The sequence below is a fragment of the Balaenoptera ricei genome, chromosome 6 (genome assembly GCF_028023285.1).
Source record: "Balaenoptera ricei isolate mBalRic1 chromosome 6, mBalRic1.hap2, whole genome shotgun sequence".
In the NCBI taxonomy this organism is placed as follows: domain Eukaryota; kingdom Metazoa; phylum Chordata; class Mammalia; order Artiodactyla; family Balaenopteridae; genus Balaenoptera; species Balaenoptera ricei.
In genome coordinates this window covers 22,735,036-22,750,361 of record NC_082644.1, presented here as the reverse complement: position 1 = coordinate 22,750,361, position 15,326 = coordinate 22,735,036, and the positions used below count along the sequence as shown (strand labels likewise).

Sequence of the window (15,326 nt, the reverse complement as noted above, 5' to 3'; positions counted from 1 at the left end):
GATACAAAAACAAGACCCATATATATGCTGTCTACAAGAGACCCACTTCAGACCTAGGGACACATACAGACTGAAAGTGAGGGGATGGAAAAAGATATTCCACGCAAATGGTAAATCAAAAGAAAGCTGGAGTAGCAATACTCATATAACATAAAATAGATTTTAAAGAATGTTACAAGAGACAAGGAAGGACACTGCATAATGATCAAGGGATCAATCCAAGAAGAAGATATAACAATTATAAATATATATGCACCCAACATAGGAGCACCTCAATACATAAGGCAACTGCTAACAGCTATAAAAGAGGAAATCGTCAGTAACACAATAACAGTGGGGGACTTTAACAGCTCATTTACACCAATGGACAGATGATCCAAAATGAAAAAAAATAAGGAAACAGAAGTTCTAAATAACACAATAGACCAGACAGATTTAATTGATATTTATAGGACATTCCATCCAAAAACAGAATATTACACTTTCTTCTCAAGTGTGCACAGAACATTCTCCAGGATAGATCACATCTTGGGTCACAAATCAAGCCTCAGTGAATTTAAGAAAATTGAAATCATATCAAGCATCTTTTCTGACCACAACACTATGAAATTAGAAATGAATTACAGGGAAAAAAATGTAAAAAACACAAACGCATGGAGGCTAAACAATACATTACTAAATAACCAAGAGATTACTGAAGAAATCAAAGAGGAAATTAAAAAATACCAAGAGACAAATGACAATGAAAACACAACGATCCAAAACCTATGGGATGAAGCAAAAGCAGTTCTAAGAGGGAAGTTTATAGCTATACAAGCCTACCTCAAGAAACAAGAAAAATCTCAAATAAAAAAACTAACCTTACACCTAAAGGAACTAGATAAAGAAGAACAAACAAAACCCAAAGTTAGCAGAAGGAAAGAAATCATAAAGATCAGAGCAGAAATAAATGAAATAGAAACAAAGAAAGCAAGAGCAAAGATCAATAAAACTAAAAGCTTGTTCTTTGAGAAGATAAACAAAATTGATAAACCATTAGCCAGATTCACCAAGAAAAAGAGGGAGAGGCCGCAAATCCATAAAATTAGAAATGAAAAAGGAGAAGTTACAACAGACACTGCAGAAATACAAAGCATCCTAAGAGACTACTACAAGCAACTCTATACCAATAAAATGGACAACCTGGAAGAAATGAACAAATTCTTAGAAAGGTATAACCTTCCAAGACTGAACCAGGACGAAATAGAAAATATGAACAGACCAATCAAAAGTAACAAAATTGGAACTGTGATTAAAAATCTTACAACAAACAAAAGTCCAGGACCAGGTGGCTTCACAGGTGAATTCTATCAAACATTTAGAGAAGAGCTAACACCTATCCTTCTCAAACTCTTCCAAAAAATTGCAAGGAAGGAACACTCCCGAACTCATTCTATGAGGCCACTATCACCCTGATACCAAAACCAGACAAAGATACTACAAAAAAAGAAAATTACAGACCAATATCACTGACGAATATAGATGCAAAAATCCTCAACAAAATACTAGCAAACAGAATCCAACAACACATTAAAAGGATCATACAACATGAGTAAGTGGGATTTATCCCAGGAATGCAAGGATTCTTCAATATACGCAAAACAATCAATGTGATACACCATATTGACAAATTGAGGAATAAAAACCATATGATCATCTCAATAGATGCAGAAAAAGCTTTTGACAAAAGTCAACACCCATTTATGATAAAAACTCTCCAGAAAGTGGGCATAGAGGGAACCTACCTCAACATAATAAAGGCCATATATGACAAACCCACAGCAAACATCATTCTCAATGGTAAAAAACTGAAAGCATTTCCTTTAAGATCAGGAACGAGACAAGGATGTCCACTCTCACCACTATTATTCAACATAGTTTTGGAAGTCCTAGCCATGGCAATCAGAAAAGAAAAAGAAATAAAAGAATCCAAATTTGAAAAGAAGAAGTAAAACTGTCACTGTTTGCAGATGACATGATACTATACATAGAGAAACCTAAAGATGCCACCAGAAAACTACTAGAGGTAATCAATGAATTTGGTAAGGTTGCAGGATACAAAATTAATGCACAGAAATCTCTAGCATTCCTATACACTAATGATGAAAAATCTGAAAGAGAAATTAAGGAAACACTCCCATTTACCACTGCAACAAAAAGAATAAAATACCTAGGTATAAAACTACCGAGGGAGACAAAAGACCTGTATGCAGAAAACTGTAAGACACAGATGAAAGAAATTAAAGATGATACCAATAGATGGAGAGATATAGCATGTTCTTGGATTGGAAGAATCAATATTGTGAAAATGACTATACCACCCAAAGCAATCTACAGATACAGTGCAATCCCTATCAAATTACCAATGGCATTTTTTACAGAACTAGAACAAAAAATCTTAAAATTTGTATGGAGACACAAAAGACCCTGAATAGCCAAAGCAGTCTTGAGGGAAAGAAATGGAGCTGGAGGAATCAGACTCCCTGACATCAGGCTATACTACAAAGCTACAGTAATCAAGACAATATGGTACTGGCATAAAAAAAGAAACACAGATCAATGGAACAAGATAGAAAGCCCAGAGATAAACCCACACACCTATGGTCAACTAATCTATGACAAAGAAGGCAAGGATATACAGTGGAGCAAAGACAATCTCTTCAATAAGTGGTGCTGGGAAGACTGGACACCTACATGTAAAAGAATGAAATTAGAACACTCCCTAACACCATACACAAAAATAAACTCAAAATGGATTAGAGACCTATATGTAAAACCGGACACTATAAAACTCTTAGAGAAAAACACAGGAAGAACACTCTTTGACATAAATCACAGCAAGATCTTTTTTGATCCACCTCCTAGAGTTATGAAAATAAAAACAAAATTAAACAAATGGGACCTAATGAAACTTCAAAGCTTTTGCACAGCAAAGGAAACCATAAACAAGATGAAAAGACAACCCTCAGAATGGGAGAAAATATTTGCAAAGGAATCAACAGACAAAGGATTAATCTCCAAAATATATAAACAGCTCATGCAGCTCAATATTAAGAAAACAAACAACCCAATCCAAAAATAGGCAGAAGACCTAAATAGACATTTCTCCAAAGAAGACATACAGATGGCCAAGAAGCACATGAAAAGCTGCTCAACATCACTAATTATTAGAGAAATGCAAATCAAAACTACAATGAGGTATCACCTCACACCAGCTGGAATGGGCATCATCAGAAAATCTACAAACAACAAATGCTGGAGAGGGTGTGGAGAAAAGGGAACCCTCTTGCACTGTTGGTGGGAATGTAAATTGATACAGCCACTATGGAGAACAGTATGGAGGTTCCTTAAAAACTAAAAATAGAATTACCATATGATCCAGCAATCCCACTACTGGGCATATACCCAGAGAAAACCATAATCCAAAAAGACACATGCACCCGAAAGTTCATTGCAGCACTATGTACAATAGCCAGGTCATGGAAGCAACCTAAATGTCCATCGACAGACAAATGCATAAAGAAGATATGGTACATATATACAATGGAATATTACTCATCCATAAAAAGGAACGAAATTGGGTCATTTGTTGAGACGTCTATGGATCTAGAGACTGTCGTACAGAGTGAAGTAAGTCAGAAAGAGAAAAACAAATAACGTGTATTAATGCATATATGTGGAACCTAGAAAAATGCTACAGATGAAATGGTTTGCAGGGCAGAAATTGAGACACAGATGTAGAGAACAAACATATGGACACCAAGGGGGGAAAGCAGCGGGGGTGTTGGGGCGGTGGTGTGATGAATTGGGTGATTGGGATTGACATGTATACACTGATGTGTATAAAATTGATGACTAATAAGAACCTGCTGTATGAAAAAATAAATAAAATTTTTTTTTAAAATGACACACACACACACACACACACACACAAAAAAGGAAGTCACAGGACGGGAGTTCCTTGGCAGTCCAGTGGTTTAGAACCCGCCTTACAATGCAGGGGATGCGAGTTTGATCCCTGGTCAGGGAACTAAGATACCACATGCCATGGGACAACTATGCCCACACACCTCAACTACTGAGCCACGCACCACAACTAGAGAGAAGCCCACACACCACACGAAAGATCCTGCATGCCGCAACTAAGACCTGAGGCAGCCAAAAATAATAAATAAATAAATATTAAAAAAAAAAAAGTCACAGGACACTTAAGAAAGTATCTTGGACTAAATGAAAATAGAAACACAACATCAAAATCTGTGTGTGCAGGGACATCCCTGGCTGTCCAGTGATTAAGACTCCGAGCTTCCACTGCAGGGGGTGCAGGTTCAATCCCTGGTCAGGAAAGATCCCACATGCTGCATGGTACGGCCAAAAAAAAAAAAAAAATTGTGTGATGCAGCTAACGCAGTTTTCAAAGGAAAATATAGAGCCTTATGCCTACATTGAAAAAGAAAAACAAAGCCTCAATTCATGAGCTTAAATTTTATCATAAAAAAGCAAGAAAAGGAAGGGCAAGTTAAACCAGAGGACAGAAAATCCTAAGGAATCCAAAAACTAAATAAATAAAGCTAATAACCATGTTAACCAAGGTTGCAGAATACAAGATAAATATGTAAAAATCAGTCGTATTTCTATACACTAGCAATGAACAAGCCGAAAATGAAATAAAGAAAACAATTCCATTTACAATAGCATCAAACAGAATAAAATACTTAGAATAAATTCAACAAAAGTATAAAACTTACCCACTTAAAGCAACAAAGTGTCATTGAAGTAAATTTTCAAAGACCTAAATATATCAGTCCCAAACTCCCTATACACACTGCTATATTAAAAATGGATAACCAACAAGGACCTATTCTACAGCACAGAACTCTGCTCAATATTATGTAACAACCTAAATGGGAAAAGATTTTGAAAAAGAATAGATACATGTATAAGTATAACTGAATCACTTTGCTGTACACCTGAAACTAACACAACATTGTTAATCAACTGTACTCCAGTATAAAATAAAAAGTTTAAATAAAAACAAATATAAAGTTCACATTTTCATATGTTTATAGAAATACACAACAATAAAGTGGCAGTTATGATAGTAAAATATAAAAAAATTTAAAATAAAAGACCTAAATAAATGGAAAGACACATACCTCATATTCAAGGATCAGAAAAGTTAGTATTGTCAAGATGGCAATACTCCAGAAATTGAGCTACAGATTCAACCCAACCCCTATCAAAATCACGGCTCTATTCTTTTACAGAAATTGACAAACTAATCTTAAAATTCATATGGAAATGTGAGTTACCCAGGATAGCTAAAATAATCTTGATAAAGAAAAGTTAGAGGGCTCTCACCTTTCAATTTCGATTACTCTATGTTTACAGAAAACACTCCTGTTTTTCCCCTGTATTATTGTAACACTCTAGTCACAGAATACTTCTGTATCTCAATACTACTTCACTGCTGGTCACTGAATGTGTAGAGGTTTTTCACATTACCAAACAATTCTGCAACACCAGCAGGGTGTCCTACAATTCAGTTCAGGCCTGACTCTACCTACCTGGACTCTGCAACAGATCTTACCAGTTAGAAGTTCAGCTCAACAGGACTGCCCCTCCTTACACTTCAGATGCCAATTACAAGTCCAGATTGCTACCTGTGCTTTTGACCAACTTGCTATAAATGGGACAGCCTCATCCTCAGGTTCAGTTAATTTGCTAGAATGGCTCACAGAACTCAGGAAAACAGCTTACTTACTAGATTGCCAGGTTTATTACAAAGTATACAACTCAGAAATAGCCAGAGGAAAAAGCTGCAAAGAGCAGTCTTCTATGCCCTCTCCAGGAGCATAACCCTCCCAGCACCTCCACGTGTTCACCAACACCAAATCTGTCCAAAGCTCTCCATAGTTCAGAGATTTTTATGGAGGCTTCATTATGTAGGAATAATTGCTATTAGTAATTAAGTGAACCTCCAGCTCCCCCCCCACCTCCCTAGAGGTCAAGGGGTGTGCCTTCAAGTCACAACCCTCTAATGACTTGATTGGTATCCCTGGCAACAAGCCTACATCCTCAGGGGGGTTCCAAAAGTCTCCTCATTAACATGAATTCAAGCGTGGATGAAGTGGCTTGTTATGAATAACAAAAGACAACTTAATCTCTCTTATTACTTAGGAATTTGCAAGGGTTTTAGGAACTCTGTGCCAGGAACAGGGATGAAGACCAAATATGTCTTTCTTATAAATCACAATATCATACTATGCTACTAAGGTATAAGAACAGACATCATAAGAATAAAAAAACCTTAAAAGTACAATGGAATACAATTGAGAGGCCAGAAATAAACCCTTACATTTATGGACAATTGAATTTCAACAAGGGTGCCACAATTCAATCAGAAAAATAATACTCTTCAATAAATGGTTTTGGAACACCTGAATATTCACATGCAAAAGAATGAAGTTGTACCTCTGCCTCACACCATCTATAAAAATTAACTCAAAATGAGTAACAGACCTAAATGGAAAGACTAAAATTGTAAAAAATGTAGGAAAAAAAGAGGAATAAATATTTTTGATTTCTGGTTAGGCAAAGTTTTCTTAGATTTGACAAAAACAAACAAAAGAAAAATAGACCAACTGGATATAATCAAAATGAAAAACTTCTGTGCTTCAAAGAACTCCATGAAGAAAGTGAAAGCAACCCACAAAATGGGAGAAAATATTTACAAAAATTTAACTGATAAAGAGGCTTGTACCCAAATCATATAAGAAATCTTACAAGTCAACAACGAGATGACAAATAACCCAATTTATTGACGGAGAATGAATGTGAACAGACATTTCTCCAAGGAATATATACAAACAGCCAATAAAAAATTAGAACACGAAAAGATGCTCAACATTAGGGAGATGCAAATCGTGACCATAATAAAATCCCACTTCACATTCACCAGGAGGGCTTTTAAAAAAAAGACAGACAATAACAATTACTAATGGTAGTTGTGGGAAAACTGTAACCCTCATTCATTGCTGATGGGGTGGTAAAACAGTTCCACTGCCTTGGAAAATTGTTCTGGCAGTTTCTAAATTTGTTGAACAGTTACCTTATCGCCCAGTAATTCCATTCTAAGTATATACAAAGTAGATTGGAAAACTGGGTACACACAAAAATGTTTACACAACTGCTCATAACAGTCAAAACAGTCATAACAGTCAAAACAGAAACAACAAATGTCTATCAACTGATAAACTGATAAACAAAATGTGATATATCCATACAACTAAATATTAGCTTGGCCAGAAACTGAACTGGATTACTGATGCATATTACAACAGTGATGAACCTTAAAAAGGTCATGCTAAATGAAAGAAGCCATTCACCAAAGGGTACATATTTTGTGATTCCATTTATAGGAAACCTCCAAAATAAGCAAATCTCTAAAGACGCAGAGTAGATTAGTAGTTCCTAGGAGCTTGGGAGCAGGAATGGAGAGTGACTCCTAAAGAGTACAGGGTTTCTTTTGAGGGTGATGAAATTATTCTAAAATTAAATAGTGGTGATAATTCCACATCTCTGTGAACATATTTTAAAAAAAGCACTGAACTGTACAAATTAAAAGGGTGAATTTTTGGTACAAGAATTGTACCTCAATAAAATTGTTATTAAAAAAAAAAAATTCTGACAAAGTAAACTTCAGGTCCACATTGTTTCTGTAGTGAATTCTAGTGTGAATTTTTAAGGAAGAAATGACACTAATTTTATAGCACTAGGAATAGGAGGAAAAGAAAAGATCTGACAATGAGAAGCTATTTAAGGCATATGACTAACATCATACTTAGCAGTGAAAAAATGAATTCTTTCACATTAAATCCCAGCCTGACTGAAAAAGAAATTAAAGTGCACAGAGATAGAAAGAAATAAAAAAATATGCTTATTTACAAATCACACTATTTAGTACGTAAAATCAAAACCAAAAAACTAGAACCCATTAGCAAGTAGCATCCATACAAGAATTCAAGAGTAAGTTACCATTCTAAAATCCATTTCAGCTACCTCTAAAATTTGCAGATTAAAGAAAATAAGCTATACCTTTACTACAATACATACAAAAAGGTATTCAATATAACTCGAGTGTACATTCCTGACTCAAGTAAAATCTTAGCAAACTAATCATAAAAGGAAAATAACTTACATTGATAAAGAATGTATAAAACAGGCTGAGAGCAATCTGAAATCAAGAGTTAAATCCATCACACCACAAAGTGGGAAATGAATAGAGAGCTGACCTCAGATATGTCCATTTTCTGTAGCGTTTAGGAAGGTGCAGAGGACTGAAGATTCAGCTGGGGGGACAGAAAAAGGACACTGTCAGGACACCTGGCCTGCTTTACAGTTCCTACATTCATTCACCTCCCAATCACATCAGCAGCCCAGCTGAGAAGCAGCCTCCCTACAGCATCCCTTCAGCCCTTGAAATGGCAAGGCAAAGATCCTGTGGAAACACCATCTGTCCATCTACCAGTTTGAAATGATCACGGGGCTTAAACCTACCACTCTCATTTGGTAAAAACAATTTTGTCTATTGATTTAAATTGATTTAATTAAATACAAACAAAAATTGAACAACAGATGATTGAAGTACAGCAAAGGATGACACTGCTTCATTAAAATTAACAGTAAAAAAAAGAGACACAGGCTGCCTCCTTTATCTATTTTCCTAGCAAAACTGTTTACCCCTTGAGTTAGAGAATCCACAGAATGCCCAATAAAAAGGATGCGGTGCTTTATGGCAAAGTGTTAAAAATTACTACTTTCTAGTGGGCTGAAGTTTCTCAAAAGGGACTCTTGATAAGTTTCTTTTGATTGACTGAACAGTATGAACGACTGTTCGACTCCTGGCTCTGTCACAATCCGGTTAAGCCTGGAGAAGTCACCGGCCCTCTCAAACTCAGGACCACCTCACCAACCTGAGACTCAGATTTGCTTTTTGCTTAACGTGTGTCTAATGCAGATGCTCATACCGCTATCACGAGATAATTGGGAGGCTTATGTAAACCACCCAATGAAAAGAACAAAGTGCCTTCTAAATAACAACATTATCACTTTTTCGACGGTTAGTACCTGGCACTTGGCTCTTTTTCCAAACGACCCATATAGAATTCTCAGAACAACGCCATGAAGCAGGCATTATTCATAGCCTCCTCTGCAGACCTGACTCGCCCCCAGGTTACTTCTCCCGCCCACAGTACAGGTGACACGGCTGTAACTGACCGGGTCTCTCCCGCTCCAGAGCAGGGCGGCCCAGCACACCCTCCGCCCGCGCTTTCTGGCCCGCTCACGGCCAGCGTGACGACCGCGCTTTCCCTCCCACTGTCCGCCCCGGCGTCCCCCCGTCAGATGCGGGCGGGGCCGGGCATTCCGTCCCCACACGCACCGTCCCCGCTCCTAACGGGTCTCAGCTCCACTGGCCCCCGAGACCACAAGGCCCGAACCGGGATCGCCCCACCCACCTTCCCAGGGCGGAGGTCCAGGCCAGACCCGGGCACTGCTGTCCCGCCTGGGCCAGAGGACGGCCCGAGACGTCCCGCTTCCGCCCCCGCCACAAGAACGCGGCTCTCAGCAAAGCTTCAGGCCACGCAAGTCCCGCAACTGCCACGACCAAACCTCCAGGTTCTTCTCACCTCGAGGCCTATGAAGGCGGAAGGGATGAGGCGGACCCTACGTTGCACATGCGCAGAGGAAGCCGCTAAAGACCAGGAAGACAGTAAGAGGGAGAAAGACTACATTTCCCTTGGCCCCCTGCACCCTGGGTTGACTGTGAACCAAGCAATCAATTTAGTACTTCAGAGTAGAAATACGGGGGGAAATGCTTGTCCCAGGGTCCTGGGTGCCCTGAGACCCCTGATTGGGTGTGTGTCTGAGGCAGGAGATAGAGGGGCCCCAAGCCAGGCATTCACAACTAACCTCCCGTTTACATTTCATGGGGCAGGAAAAAGTGGGCTTCTGACACTTACAACTTAGTCTCCTGTTTACATTTGCTGAGACAGGAGATAGATGGGCTTCAGTTTAGACATTTAAAATCAGCCTCCTGTTTGCTCTCTGAAACGGAAGTAACTGCAGAAACAGGGTAAATACCCAGGCTTTGTCTCCTGTGAACACCTTAAGATAACAGTCATGGCAGGAATAGAGAGGGGCTAACCCTTGTTTGAGTAAAGGATCAAGAGGTCATATATTTCCCATCCTTGGGGCAAGGGAGACACTGCACATGTGCAGAAAGGTTCCTTGGGGGTCAAAAAGGAGGGCACACCACCCCATAATATGTGATGCTAAGGCCATCTCGTCTCATAGGCCTCTGGGCTGAAATCCATCTTGGAAAAAAGTTGCACAGGCATATTGGGGAGGGTCCTAGGGCAGGTCAGGTGTAGAAGAAGAAACCAGATAATTGGCCAAAGGTACACAAAGACCCAGAAGAACTGCCCTGTATAAATGATTTAACCACCTTTTTACTGCGCTCCTCCTCATTAGGGGGGACGCCCACACCCTCTCTATCCAGATGTGCATCTCTGCCTTGCTTCTGTCTTAACTAAACAAACTGTTTCTCTGTGTGCTATGTCTCTAATAATAAACTTTGTACCTGTTGTTACAGTTTTTGCCTCCGTGAGCAATGCATTTTTCACTGGGGGCAAGAGCTGGGGGTGTGGTGGCTAGGATTCCTGGTTTTCATCCAGGCTGCCCAGGTTCAATTCCTGGGCAGGGAATTAAGATCTCACTTCATGCCACCACTCACTGCTGCCTCTCCAAGATCATGTCCACACTGTGGCTCTTAGGCCATCTGTATACCTGGGTCCCAGGGCAAAACTAGGAAAGCTCGTAGCTGAAATCGTATTCTCCAAATTGCTAGATCCTGATAGTCCCGAGAAAATATCCTCCTAATGGAATAGAATTTTCCGTCTCTGCATTAATTAACCTACTTGGCATCAAGGGGGCATCCTTTGTGAAGGACAAATAGCGTATTTTCTCAAAAGTGAGTTCACTTGTTTAGTCATAATGGAACAGACTTCTTTTTTCATTTATTGCAATTTTCAAACCAAGCAGGATGCTGCAGGGCCTTTCTGGATACAAAAGCCTTTCCCTGTCCTCTGCTTCTTTGGAGGAAAAAGGTTTCAGCTCCTAGACTGTTGTTGCTGAGTTCCAAAGGACAGATTCAGACAGTTACTAATAAGGAAGAAGAGAAAATACAGAAACAAAGGAGGGGCAGTCAAAAACAATAGGGTAGCTATAAAACGGGGACCTGTTTCCTCCTCAAGGGATATACATAGCAATATCTATGTATGTGTCTTGTTATGCATAACAATATGTGCAGGATCTAAAACTCCCACTCTGCTGGAGGATGGTAACTTCAGATTGAGTACAATATTCCTAAACACCACCCAGTCGCCTCATTACCAACAAAAGTCACACATCCTATAGGCTTTGCCCCAAATTTTTACTATAAAAACTCTTCCACAAAAATCATCCAGGAGTTCAGGTCTTTTGAGCACGAGCCACCAGTTCTCCTTGCTTGGTCTTTGCAATAAATCTTTACCTGCTCCAAACTTCGACGATTTTGTTTGTTTGGCCTCACTGTGCATCAGGTACATAAACTTGCATTTGGCAATCATTTCCTATGTAAAAATCCATGAACTCCTAACGTTAAAGGTAAATATGAAAGTATAATGAACTGACAGCCATACCATGTTTGTTTTATGCAAACCAGATGGCCCTCCTCATGACATAGGCCTAGCAAAATACTCAATATTGTTTGCAAATTTTTTTTTCATACACCTCCAATTCTGACCTGAGCAAGGCTGTTGAAAAATCATTATTCCTTCAACACTTTATGGAATATTTTCTGTGTTCTTTATTGTATATAAATATATTTCAACATTTTGTTTTAAATTATACAAAAACACAGGGTCAGTTTAATCAAAAGCATAGTGCTTGATGGGATTATTGGAGGAAATTTCCACTCTGCATCTCCTTCCCAAATGTAACCAATGTTCATTAGCCTCAACTTTATTCAGTGCAGTCCACTACACAAATACATTTTTCAAATAGGAGCTTTTCTTTTTTCCACTTATTTACAACTCATTTTGACTCAATTAAAGTGTAGTCATATTATCAAGTCAAATTATTTAAAACTACATAGTTGGGCTGCAACACAGAGGCTTGAAAGAATGAAAAAAGAGCCCAAAATCAGCGACAGAGACATCAACGATTTAATGGATGGAGGATCTTACATGTCTGAAGTGTGGTCCTTGAGTGACATCCCACCCTGTGCAGCAGACCACAGGAAGGACGTGGCAGTAGTCTTCCCTAGCAGGGGTTGGGGGGAAGATACCAGTTATAGGGGGAATTGACCTCAGATTGGTTCATCAGTTACCAGGGAAACCAACAGAGCTACATGATTCTCACCGTCCCTTTGATAAGCTATCAGCGTGGAGATGTTCTGCTCTAAAGCTAGAACAGTCATTGGCTGGGGCATGGGGTAAGTATGCAGGAAGGTTACTCTTCTGAGTAAGGTGTAGGTGAAGCAAGCACTGGTCAAGCAGGAGATGTACAAAGAGCAAGAGAACAGGCATTTTGAGTGGCCTGACCATACATATATCATACTTTTTCTTGGCTGCATGATATTTTATTGGAGGCGTATATGATTTACTTAATAAAAACCTTTTACATGCATGTTTAGTTTGTTTCCAAATTTCATTATTGTAAATATGCAGTAAATATTTGTGTCTATACTTCTTTGCATATTTGCATTATTTCTGCAATACAAATTCCAAAATATACAATTGCTAAATTAAAATAGATACGTAAAAGTTGGTAGATGTTAACAATAGGCCATCAAAGAAGCTATGCTAATTTATACTCCCACTAGGATTTGTGAAAGAAAAAGCCTTTCTGACACTTAGTAAAACAGTAAGACTTTTTTCAAGAAAATTACAATAGGGGAGAGAGATCAGACTTAACTCCAAATACAGCAAAGAAAGCTGGGGACTTATAGCTGATGAGCAAAGTGAGGGAATATGTGGATGGAAAATGACTAGAAGGAGACTTCAAAAGTAAAGGGATTCTTACTAACCTGACCTAACGAGATTCTTGCTAAAGAGAGGCCAAGTGCTTAGATGTTAAAGGTGAGGGATGAGGCTCAAGGATGAAGATTCTATCTAAACTGACTTAGCAGGATTCTTGCTAAAACTGGACTGTGTACACCTGTCAAGGATGGGATGGATATGGAATGCTAAGGTCAAGGCTTAGTCTAAAAGAGGGTTTAGAGGAACCTGACCGAAGTTTGGTCAAGAAGGGCATTTGGGTCACATTACATGAGAGTTCCACTCCCCTCATGCCTATTCCAATACAGGATTTCACTGTTCTTTGATAAATAGTTATTACAGAGGCTAATCGAATAGATGATTTACATCTACATATTTCCATTGGGCATTTTCTTACTGTATGTGTGAGAGTTACAAGTTCCAAATTTTTTATACAAATAGGTTCTGAGACCAGAGTCCTTTGTATTATTCTGAAAACCAACTTATATTACATATAAAATTCCATTATATATTTGGATCTATTGATAGATTTTTGTTGTTGTTTTTCCCTTGGTCTATCTATCAATGCACCATTTACACAGTGTGTTCATTACTTTAGCTTTCTTATAGATTTAACTATGATAATCATATCTTTTGACTCAATTTTCAGAATTTCCCTAGCTATTCTCACAAGCTATTCATCAAGAGAAACAGTATAACTTTCTAGGGCCAAATCTCTAAAAATAATCATGCTGAGGTTCTGATTAGCATCATACTCATGAATTGAAGTGAGACATAATATTTTTACAATGGTAAAATAATGACATTATCCAGTCTGCCAATAATATACTTCTGGCCACTGTATATCTCACTCTCCTTTAGATCCCTTATGTAGTTTAATAGTTTTCTATATATAGATATACATATAGGCAAACATTGATTAAGTTCTTTCAATTTGATTCTTATAGTAAATGAAACATTTTCACATATGGTATAATATGTATTTATTTGCACATGGGAAAGTGGTTGGTTTTGACATAGTAACAATGTTTTTTGCTTTATTCTCTGATTTATTTTTTCAACTAGTTTTAATGTTAATGATCTTGGATATTCATGCACATAATGACAAGCCACTGATTTTCAACATTTATCATTATTTGTACTTCTATTATGGGCTGAATTGTGCCCAACCCCTCAAATCAATATGTTGAAGCCCTAACCCTGAGTACCTTAGAATGTAACTATATTCAGAGTTAGAGCCTTCCAAGAAGTAATTACATTAAAATGAGGCTGTTAAGGTAAGCTCTAATCCATTCTACCTGGTGTTCTTATAAGAAGCTTTGGCTACACAAGGAGACACAAGGAATGCATACATACAGAAGAAAGACCATATGAAGACACAATAAGAGGGCAACACTAAAAAAGTCCCAGAGATCTAAAGCACAATATAGTGAATATAAACAACAGTATTGTATTATAGTCATCAAACTTGCTAAAAGACTAGATCTTAATTATCACAATCACCAAAAAGAAATGATAATTACATGACATGATCAAGGTGCTAATTGTCACTACAATGGCAATCATATTACGATACCTAAATCTACCAAATCAACATGTTTTACACCTTAAATTTACACAATATTATATGTCATATATTTCAATTAAAATATGTCAAATATATTTCAATGTTATATGTCAAATATATTTCATCTCTCCTTGGCTTGAGACCATCTGCAAGCCAAGCAGAGATGCCACAGAAGAAACCAATTTACTGACACCTTGATTATGAACTTCTAGCCTCTCAAACTGTAAGAAAATAAATTTCTCTTGCTTAAACACCCAGTCTACACTTTGTTGTTATGGCAGACCTAGAAAAACCTATACACCTTATAATGAATTAAACATAATGAGCACAAAAAGTCTGGTGGAGCTATATTAAATAAGTCATAATAGACTTTAACATAAAGATTAATAATAGAGATAAAGTATATATAATCATATACTATATACATAATACATATAAAATATCTTTTCTGTGTATTTATTATTTATTCTTTGTAATTCTTATAACCTGCTGTGTGACACCTGTTCTTCCAGATGCTGGATTGACAGCACGGAAAAAGAAATAAAAATCCCTCTACTCTGCTCTTGGGTTTGTGTTCAGGGTTGGTGTGGGGAACCAATAGGTGGAGTCACAGCAAGAGA

At 37.9% G+C, this 15,326-nt stretch overlaps 1 protein-coding gene across 12 annotated transcripts in view; it reads right to left on the bottom strand.

Annotated features, from left to right (window-relative positions):
- Positions 1–9,747, bottom strand: part of LOC132368245 (uncharacterized) — a 670,503-nt gene extending 660,756 nt beyond the window's left edge. For all 12 annotated transcript variants that reach the window (XR_009504000.1, XR_009504001.1, XR_009503999.1 and 9 more), the window contains exons 1-2: positions 9,558–9,747; positions 8,334–8,390 (exon numbers count right to left, since the gene is read on the bottom strand). Coding sequence is in view for 9 of the 12 variants with exons in the window: in XM_059927014.1 (XP_059782997.1) it covers positions 8,334–8,348 (15 nt within the window). In the remaining 3 variants the exon portion in view is untranslated. The remainder of the gene's footprint in view (positions 1–8,333; positions 8,391–9,557) is intronic.
- Between the last annotated feature and the right edge of the window lie 5,579 nt (positions 9,748–15,326).